Here is a 10,625-nt window from a genome sequence, read left to right on the forward strand (position 1 = left end):
TACTAATTTTCTGTGCTAAAATCTAAACTTAATTTAGTAAGCTTGTGCAAATTCTAAGAAGTGATAATGCTAAAGAATATTTGTCAAACACCTTTGAAAATTATATGGTGAATCATGGTATTCTTCACCAAACTTCTTTTTTGGACACACCATCCCTGAATAGTGTTGCTGAAAGAAAGAAACATACATCTTCTTGAGACTGATAGACCTTTATTATTTCAAATGCAAGTTCCTAAATATTTTTTGTCTGATGCTATTTATACTGTTTGTTTTCTAATCAATAGAATTCCTTCCACGAAACTATCTGGTGAGACTCCCTATCAAGTTCTATTTCCTAATAAAATTTTATGTCGTTGAACCTTGGATATTTGGTTGCACTTGTTTTGTTAGAGATGTCCGTCCTCAGATAACGAAACTTGATCCAAAATCTTTAAAGTGCATTTTTCTTGGATATTCTCGTGTGAAAATAAGGACATAGGTGTTATAGTCATACTCTTATCAAGTACCTTGTATCAGTTGATGTCACCTTCTTGAAAATATTCCATTTTCTTTATCTTCAGGTCCTACTAGTCAGGGGGATGATGATGATTTATTAAATTATACTATTATATCATGCTCTATACCTCCTCCTCATGATCCGCCTAAGCCTCCAATAATTCAAACATATTCTTGTCGGACACAGCCGTTTGATCATGTAATTGCACCTACTTCATATCCTCCAGTTCCATGTCCTGAACCAACATCTTCGTCATCAGATCCGCCTTTGAGCGATGATCTTCCTATTGCTCTTCGTAAAGGTAACGTACTTGTACTTACCCTGTGCCGTCTTTTGTTTCGTATGACCATCTGTCATCATCATTTTGTTCTTTTATTACGTCGCTTGATTCTGTTTCTGTTCCTAAGTCTGTAAAAGAGGCTTTATCCCATGCTGGATAGCGTAAAGGTATGATTGAGGTAATGAATGCTTTCCTGAACCTTAGTTTATTTACCTGTACGAAAACTGACTATTGGATGTAAATGGGTGTTTGCTGTTAAAGTTAATTCTGATGGCTCCATCGCTAGGTTAAAAGCTCGCCTTGTTGCTAAAGGTTGTGCTCAAACATATGGAGTGGATTACTTTGAAACCTTTTCTCCTGTTGCTAAGCTTACTTCTATGAGGCTATCTATTTCAATAGCGGCGACTCATCATTTGCCTTTACATTAGTTAGACATCAAGAATGCCTTTTTTTCATGGAGATTTTTAGGAGGAAGTCTATATGGAGCAACCACCTGGTTTTGTTGCTCAGGGGGAGTATGGGACAGTATGTCGTCTTTGCAATTCCGTGTATGTCTTGAAACAAAGTCCTCGTGCTTGGTTTGGCAAGTTCAGTGACGCTATTGAGAAGTTGGGAGTGAAGAAGAGTAAATTTGATCACTTTGTTTTCTATAAACAATCTAATAGTGGCATTATACTATTAGCAGAGTATGTGGATGATATTGTAATCATTGACAGCGATTCTATTGGAATTTCATCTCTAAAGTATTTTCTGCATACATAGTTTCATACTAAAGATTTGGGAGTGTTGAAATAAATCTTGGGAGTTGATGATCAAAAGCAAGAAAGGCATCTTCTTATCTCAGAGGAAGTATATGTGCTTGACTTATGATCTAAAACAGGAAAATTGAGAGTTAAGCCATGTAGTGCTCTAATGATTCCTGGCCTACAACTTACGAAAGATGTTGAACTATTTGAAGATCCAGAGGGATATAGACGATTGGTGGGTAAACTTAATTATCTTATTGTGACTCGTCCGGACATTGTTTATTCAATCAGTGTAGTCAGTTAGTATATGGCATCTCCTACTATTGATCATTGGAAGGCAGTAGAGCATATTTTGTGCTATCTAACAGGGGCACCTGGACGTGAAATCTTGTATGGTGATAACAGTCACACTTTTCACACTAGAATTGAATGTTTTCAGATGCTGATTGGGCTGGATCGAGAGAAGATCGAAGATCACCAGAAGATATTGTGTTTTCGTTGGAGGTAATTTGATTTCTTGGAAAAGTAAAAAACAAAATGTAGTTTCGTGATCAAGTGCAGAATCAAAATATAAGGCTATGTCAAAGTATATATGTGAGATAATGTGGATATACTAACTCCTTGATGAATTGGGTTTGCAATCTTCTAAGCTAGCTAAGTAGTGGTGTGACAACCAAACTGCACTTCATATTACATCCAATCAAGTGTTCCATAAGCGAATCAAGCATATTGAAATTGATTGTCACCTGTCGTGAAAAGATTCAACAAGATTTAGTTTCTACAGGTTATGTGAAGACTGGAGAACAATCGCGAGATATCTTCACAAAAACTCTTAATGGAGTTCGATTTGATTATCTTTGTAACAAGTTGGGCATGATTAACATCTATTCTCCAACTTGAGGGATAGTGTTAAAGCACATTATGAATGTACATATATTAGAATTAATTAGTCTATTAATTACTTGTTGTATTTAATGCTTTGTGGTACTATTAAAAAATAAAAGGCCTAATGGTAAAAAAAACCCAAACTTTACAACTTGTTGCAATTATATCCAAATCTTTTAATTTTTACAATAATATCCAAATTGTATTTTTTTATTGTAATAATGTCCAAATTGCATTTTTTATAGCAATAATGTCAAATTGATGGCTAAATTTGTTGTTTTCAATTAAGATATTAGGCTATTATTAAGTTTTGATGTATAATAATATAGTAAAAGTCCCGAAAAATGCAAAAAACTCAAAAATTCACATAAAATGTGCAATTCGGATATTATTGCAACAAAATAATGCAATTTGTATATTATTGCAAAAATTAAAAGGTTTGAATATAATTGCAACTATTCGTAAAAGTTTGGGGTTTTTTTGCCATTAAGCCAAAATAAAAAGGCAAATTAGGATAACATTGAGGATTTTTCTAAATTAGGGGGCAATTGAAAAATAATCTAAAAATGAGAGAAATTTTGAGTGATTAGACCTAAATTTAAATGAAAATATAATTAAATACAATAAAAATAATAAAAATAATTTTTTTTTATTTCAACAATGAGATATTCACAATAAGTAAATTATAAAATGGAGTCTTTTGTTTTTTTTTTTTTTTATAAAGGGAGTAATATTTCTTTCTGAAAAAAGAAGAAAAGATTAACTTGACTTAAAGAGTGGAGTGTGATGGGATTAGGTGGTGAGCCAAATGTGATTCTCACCATAATTGATTACCCTTTATCACTTCCATGCTTAATCACTCTTATTTTACTTTTTCTATATGAAATAATAATCAATCTTTTTTAGTCTCACACAAAAAAGCACACACCTTTTATATCTCTCACTCAATTAGAAGGATCAACTACCCCAAAATGCATCATTCTCAAGATTCATGTTAGTTTTAAAAATTTCCTTTTTATTTGATTATTTTAATACCATGTTGTTTCTATTGATTTGATCATGTGATGTGGGTATTGCTGCTTAATTCTTATATTATATTCAAAAGCAAGATTCTTTTCTTTTCTTTCCAATTATAAAATTAATCATTGACATGTACTAATGATACCCAATTCACCATAACTATTTGTTTAATTGCTAAACATATGTGTTTCAACACTAACCACTATTATTTTGATTAGTTCAATGACAAAACTTTCTTGTTTAGTATATAAATTAATCATAGAGCACTGTTAAGCACTCATGTAGAAGCTCAAAGTATACCATTTTAGGATAGTCCTATGATCCAACATTTTTCTATTATAAAGTTTTGGCCTTTAGGATTTTTTTGTATATTAAATTTGCAAGTTCATGGCCCACAGTGTTTTCAGAGTATACCCTTTTGGTCTGTTTCTGAAAACAAGCTTTGAGGCTATGGTTATGCCACGTTTGTCCATAAATAGAGAATAAAGTGGGGAAGATAATGAAGTAAAAAAGAGCCAAAAGAGTGAACCTTATACTTCAAAAAAGGGCAATATTTGATAAATGTTGTGTTAGATTTTTTTTGTTTTTATTGAAAGGAAGTAAAAAAGAGAGTGGTGATGTGGGTTCTTTATTTTTGTGGAGCTAGTTTATTTGGTTTTATTTAATGGGAGAGTTTTTTTGAGGCTCTTGTTAGGTTTCTTTGTGTAAAATTTAAGGCTTTGTTGTGTTGTGTGGTTCTCTTTTCAACTTGGTTTAGCAAGAAGAGGAGAAAGATCCTTTCTTTTTTGGTGCTTCTGGTATTTGTCCATATTTTTTCTACTTCTCTCTCTAGGAGTGTATATGATACTAATAATAAGCAAGTTTTTCTGTTGGTGATGATATTTGTTTTTGTTTGTTTATGAAATTAGTACACTTGTGATCCTCTTTTGTGAAAAAGGGTATCTTTTAAATTCTCTTCTTTTGCTTGGATATTTGTTTTCATTTTTTTATCTTAAATTGATTGGTTGTGAGTGATGGTGGTGGTGCTTTTGTTGTCTTGTGTTGTGGTGTAAATTTCATGTGAAAACACAATCATATGATATAATTCTGGTTGATGAACTAGATATATTATTTAAGGAAGATAATTGAGGAGAAAGAAATGTTTGTGTGTTGCTCTATTTGATCAGATTTATCATAATTCTCTTTGATTGGTTTTGTTAAAGTGAGGAGGATAGATAGCGTTTTCTACTTAGAAGCTAAATTTGTAGGCTTTGAATAATGAAAACTTCAGTTCCTTTTGCTTGTCCATTGAAAATGAGGTCTTAATTTGAAGTGTTGACAGTGAAAATGAGAGTGTGTGGTAGAAGCTGGAGAATTTCTCCGTTTCTTCGATCCTCATGTTCTAGCCTTCATGCTGCCCTTGGGGGATAACATGGAGGATTTATCCAAGTTTTCTTGGCAGAAGTCCAATAATTCTAGGGCATTAAGTACCTCTAGAGTGTCAGATTGGAATCCAAGACCTATTTTGCGCAACTCCTCATTTAGGAAGGAGACTAATAGGGCTGTGCTGGCGCGTCATAACCTTAAAAACCAGGTTGGTTTGTCTGGGAGTTTCAAGGATGAAGTAGAAGGTGAACCTTTTCCCCGAACCATTGAATGGGGTGATATTAGCTTGAGGCAGTGGTTGGACAAACCGGAAAGGTCCATTGACGAATACGAATGTTTGCACGTATTTAGGCAGATAGTTGAGATTGTCAATGTTGCACATTCACAAGGAATTGTTGTTCATAATGTTAGGCCTTCTTGCTTTGTCATGTCATCATTTAACCATGTCTCCTTCATCGAGTCTGCTTCCTGCTCGGATTCTGGGTCGGATTCTTTGGAAGATGGACCAAATAGCCAAACTGTGGAGATCAAAAATTCGTCTTCTCTTTTGCCTAACAACTTGTTCCAGCTGAGAAGTAGGTTAGAAAGTGAAGATTTTCAAACCGCATCAATGCCAACAAATGCTTTATCAGAAACTAGCTGTATCCAGTCTAGCTCAGTTCACGCAACCCATGTACCAGTGGGAGAGGATACTGAAGAAAATAAAGCCAGCGGCGGAGGAAACGCTGAACAAGAAGAAGGGAGGAAGCAGCCTTTTCCAATGAAGCAAATTTTACTCATCGAGTCCAGTTGGTACAGTAGTCCAGAAGAGGTAGCTGGTTCAGCTAGCTCCTGTGATTCAGACATATACAGATTGGGAGTTCTTCTTTTTGAGGTTTGTTATATAAATACTCTTTATCGCTTGCGTTATACATAAATATTTATGTAAAGTGGATTTTCAAGTTCTGTATGGTGTCAATTTCACTTTTATTTTACGAGTTAAATGGCCTCAACTGAAACTTTTGAACCTTTCTGTTTTTCTTTCTACACTCATGTGATATAGTTCTACTTCTGAACAGTTGTTCTGCCCATTCAGCTCAAGAGAAGACAAGAGCAGAACTATGTCTAGCCTGAGGCATCGGGTCCTTCCTCCTCAACTGCTGCTGAAATGGCCAAAAGAAGCTTCTTTTTGCCTGTGGTTGCTGCACCCGGAGCCCAGTTGTCGTCCAAAAATGGGGTAGACATCCTATTCCTAATTCTCCAATATGCGTCTTTTGCTTTTTAGTTTTAGCAGTGGCGCAAGTTCTTTGTGTTTGTCATCTTCAATTGATTTTACATGAGTTTATTGTAATGGCACTAACCTTGTTATTATCTTGCATTAAGAATTTTGTCTTCAACGTGACTTCACCGAGCATAACACTGATTTGTCTGACATCTTGTCCTGCCTCTCTTGCTCCTATTTCACATGCAAGAATAATTCTCAACTTTTATGAACGAAGGTTGTTTTGGTCGTAACTATTGTTTCCCTTGTGTAACAGTGAGTTATTAGAAAGTGAGTTTCTCAATGAACCAAGAGAGGATTTAGAGGAACGTGAAGCAGCAATGCAACTTAGAGAAAGAATAGAGGAGCAGGATTTGTTGATGGAATTCCTTCTGCTGATACAGCAAAGGAAACAGGAAGCTGCTGATAAGTTACAAGATACCATTTCTCTTGTGTGTTCTGATATTGAAGAAGTCTTGAAACATCAAGCATTTCTTAAGAAAAAGGGAGGTTCAATTCCAGAAAACACAAAGGATGATAATTTAGCATCAAATATGCCTACATTTAGTATTATCAATAATGATGATTCGTCTAGCTTGGGTTCTAGAAAACGATTTCGGCCGGGCGTTCAAATTCTCAATGCGGAGGAATTTGATGATAATCTTGATGATGGTCAGAACTCAGAAATGGTCACAGAAAGTCAAGAAAGCACACTTCTTAAAAGTTCTCGATTAATGAGGAATTTTAAGAAACTTGAGTCGGCATACTTTTTGACCAGATGCAGGCCAATGAGGCCATCAGGGAAACCATCTATTAGGCATTCACCGATTAGTAGTGATGGGAGAAGCTCTATTGTGGTTACTGAAAGAAGCTCTATCAATACCTTAACACCAAAAGAACAGCAGATTGAGAGTAGACGAAGTGGTTGGATAAGCCCCTTTCTCGAGGGTTTGTGCAAGTATCTATCTTTCAATAAGTTACAAGTTAAAGCTGATTTGAAACAAGGAGATTTGTTGAACTCTTCAAACCTAGTGTGCTCTCTTAGTTTTGATCGTGATGGAGAATTTTTTGCCTCAGCTGGTGTTAATAAAAAGATAAAAGTATTTGAATGTGATACACTAATAAATGAAAGTCGTGATATCCACTATCCTGTTGTTGAAATGACGAGCAGGTCAAAACTAAGCAGTTTGTGCTGGAACAGTTACATCAAAAGCCAGATTGCTTCAAGCAATTTTGAAGGGGTAGTCCAGGTGAGTCTGGCATTATATTTATTTATCTTTATCCTTGTATGACTGGATGTTGAAGAAGTTGTTTAACATATTTAGGTGTGGGATGTCACACGGAATCAAGTACTGACAGAAATGAGAGAACACGAGAGGCGCGTTTGGTCTATTGATTTTTCATCAGCAGATCCGACAATGTTGGCGAGCGGCAGTGATGATTGTTCTGTTAAGCTATGGAATATCAATCAGGCAATTCTATTTTTGCACTTGGTGGATGTCAGCTTTGAAACTAAACGTACTAATGCCGTCTTATTTTTTATTGTGTATATTTAATTATGGATGTTTAATAAGTTCCTCTTATGTGGATTGCTACTGCAGGGAGAAAGTATTGGTACAATCAGAACAAAGGCCAATGTCTGCTCTGTTCAGTTTCCATTGGATTCTAGCCGTTCTCTTGCATTTGGTTCGGCGGATCATAAAGTTTATTATTATGATCTTCGTAATGCAAAAGTTCCCCTGTACACATTGGTTGGACACAATAAAACTGTGAGTTATGTTAAGTTTATAGATCCAAAAAACATTGTCTCTTCATCAACGGACAACACATTAAAGCTCTGGGATTTGTCAATTTGCGCTTCTCGGGTTATTGATACACCTCTTCAGTCATTCACAGGCCACACAAACATAAAGGTATAATCACTTCTGATATTATATAAACCATCTTTAAGAGTATACTTATTGGTAGTACAGCTAAGACGTTTCGATGTGGATATTTCTTGTAAATTAATTTACAGCATTGTGATACCTTGTGTTGCCCTTCTTCTCAATGTCGTAGATAAATTTACTGAGATAACTACTCTAATAAGTTATTGTTATATGATTAGTATTTGTGCTACTTGTGAAAATACTTCTGTAGTTAACATGCGCTGTATTGTTTACTTTTTGCAGAACTTCGTGGGTTTATCGGTATCAGATGGTTATATTGCAACTGGCTCGGAAACAAATGAGGTACTGCTTATATTTCTTTATTGGATTATTAATGAACTGGTTATATGATATATGCAACAAAGATTTCTATATCCTTGAAGCATTTAACATGTTTGATGAGCAACCGCTTGTGAACTTGAGCTTTATTGGATGTGGATTTGCATACACACTGTAGTCGTTTCCTAGCACTTGCCGGAGATGTGAACTAGGATGTCCACAATGTGACCAATTTTATCGGTCTTCACTGTCTCTTTAGTTGATCAGTTCTCCGCCTTCTGTTCTTGGTTTAATTAAAGTGACCCATGCTTTATTGCGTATGGAACGGATTTTTTTGTACCTTGCATGCTTTTTCAAAATGAGTTAGAAACTGCCTCTTAGATGGCCGGCCCTTAGATATATGTTATGGTCATAAGAAGTAGGGGTATGCATGATTTGATTTGGTTTAGTTTGATCCTGTACAATTTAATATGAAACTATTAATTAGGAATAGAATCAAAACCAAACCATACTAAAGATTTATATTAATTGTCGGTTTGGTTAACCAATTTTTTTAATTATTTTGGTATGGTTTGGGTCAGTTCATAGAAATTTAGACCAAAATTACATATGATAACTAAATTAATATATATTTGTTTAATGGTGGTTTGAAATTTGATTTGTAGGTCAGTTTGGTTAGCAATAGTAAAACCAAATCAAAAGTTAAAACCAAATCTCCTACTCATTCACATTCAAACCAATTATCTTAACCATTTTAACCAAACTAGAATGAATTTCGTTATAGTCTAGTTCGGAAAAATAAGCGGTTTTTGCTCCTTGATGCTAAACAAAGACCAGCTGCACTCTTTGGTGGCACCTCTTTTTTGCTTTCCATATTGCATTGTATTTTCTTAATGAATGATCATTAGGTTTACCAACTGAATCCAGTATTTTTACGTGAAATAGGTTTTCATATACCATAAAGCATTTCCCATGCCAGCATTGTCGTTCAAGTTCGACAACACAGATCCACTTTCCGGCCACGAAATGCATGACCCTCTGCAGTTTATTTCTTCTGTATGCTGGCGTGGCCAGTCGTCCACGCTAGTTGCTGCAAATTCTACCGGGAACATCAAAATTTTGGAGATGGTTTAATTTAGTCTATGCCTTCCGCATGATACGAAACGATGACGGTGCTTGGCCTGAACTGAAATCGGGATAACAATGTTGCACTAGAGGAAACATTGTGAAGCTTAAATATGGTTGCAGGAAGTTTAAGAGAAGGTTGGAGTTGGAAAACAAATTTTTTGGCATTAGATAATAGAGAAATTCAGTGTACTACTACTGTAGATAAAATTCAGGGAAAAAAAAGGGAAAAAAACATAAGAATTATATTTTGCTTGTATATTCAGTTTTCAATTTTTGTTTTGACAAAAGGCTCTGCTACTTTCTGAATTGAGATACATTTTTTATTCACCATACGGATAGATATTTTGGGGGAAGGTAAAATAAGGTATGGTTTTTAAAGTATAGTAAAGAGAAACTAATAAGAAATGGCTAAAGAAGGGACTTTTGTTTTTATCTAAAGCACAACTGTTTCTATTTCCTTTTATTTAGTACCTGATGGTTCCGACTTGACGAGTGATATTTTCTTATCGAACCTACAATCATATGTAACAGTGAGAATGGGTCGGACTAGAGTTCGACGATATTCTGATGTTTAAGCCAGTGATCGGATATTTAGAAGACGATGTATTTAGTATTTAAAAGTAAAAGTTAGGGTTTATGTACCTTGATCATTGCAGTATATTACGACATTTTGCCTTGAGTATTTTTGAGTATTTATATTTTAGTATGGTTTTATTATTGTCATCGTATTTGAGTTGGATTCTTCTCTTGAGATATATCTTTAATTGAGTTTCTATAATTCGTCTCTCTGTTCTCGATATTTTTTCTTGAATATTTATGTTCGCTCTGCTTTAAATATTCTTTGGACGGACCTGTTCTTTAGAGAGGTTTTGTCAGAGGAATTACTTTTGATTCTGTATTTCGGGAAAGTCGTTCTTCTAGATCATTCCTTTAAGGTGAGGCGACCTTGCATGTCTTTCTTTTTCCGCATTTATTTAGTGTAATTTGTTTGTTGTTTTCCAGTGTTTTGAGATAGATTATTTGTGTCATCTTAGACATTGATAGAGCTTGTTTTATGGAAGATTTATATATTTACCTAAAAATAAAATTTTCACACTTTTTACCACAACGAAAAGTTACAAAAAATGCCTCATGTTTTTTTTCAGATTTATGTTTTTACTCTGGATATTAAAATAATTATACTTTGTTATAATATAACTGTCAATGACGTTATCATCTTAGTATCATAATTTTGCTGTAAAAATTATTTTTCGTCCTT

The 10,625-nt window shown here is 34.5% G+C and overlaps 1 protein-coding gene across 3 annotated transcripts; it reads left to right on the forward strand.

The window, feature by feature from the left end:
* The first annotated feature begins 3,506 nt into the window (after nucleotides 1-3,506).
* Nucleotides 3,507-9,697, forward strand: LOC126667741 (protein SPA1-RELATED 3-like). Of its 3 annotated transcripts, none has more exons than XM_050360800.2 (7): nucleotides 3,517-5,666; nucleotides 5,851-6,008; nucleotides 6,310-7,282; nucleotides 7,358-7,504; nucleotides 7,634-7,945; nucleotides 8,204-8,263; nucleotides 9,185-9,697. In XM_050360800.2, exons 1-7 carry the CDS (start codon nucleotides 4,818-4,820, stop codon nucleotides 9,371-9,373), a joined length of 2,688 nt encoding a protein of 895 aa, XP_050216757.1. In that variant the 5' UTR covers nucleotides 3,517-4,817; the 3' UTR covers nucleotides 9,374-9,697. The 3 variants fall into 3 exon arrangements, with proteins under 3 accessions (XP_050216758.1, XP_050216757.1, XP_050216759.1); XM_050360802.2 differs by having other exon boundaries at nucleotides 5,540-5,666; nucleotides 5,868-6,008; XM_050360801.2 differs by lacking the exons at nucleotides 8,204-8,263; nucleotides 9,185-9,697 and having other exon boundaries at nucleotides 3,507-5,666; nucleotides 7,358-7,550; nucleotides 7,634-7,820.
* Nucleotides 9,698-10,625: the final 928 nt, after the last annotated feature.

This window comes from Mercurialis annua, linkage group LG2, assembly GCF_937616625.2.
Source record: "Mercurialis annua linkage group LG2, ddMerAnnu1.2, whole genome shotgun sequence".
Lineage (NCBI taxonomy): Eukaryota > Viridiplantae > Streptophyta > Magnoliopsida > Malpighiales > Euphorbiaceae > Mercurialis > Mercurialis annua.

Bases quoted from the DNA above. Each gene is read 5' to 3' on its own strand.
- LOC126667741 (XM_050360800.2), top strand. From the start codon at position 4,818: ATGCTGCCCTTGGGGGATAACATGGAGGATTTATCCAAGTTTTCTTGG. The intron at 6,009-6,309 runs GTAGACATCCTA...CTTGTGTAACAG, and splicing joins AGTTGTCGTCCAAAAATGGG to TGAGTTATTAGAAAGTGAGT. The intron at 7,283-7,357 runs GTGAGTCTGGCA...TAACATATTTAG, and splicing joins ATTTTGAAGGGGTAGTCCAG to GTGTGGGATGTCACACGGAA.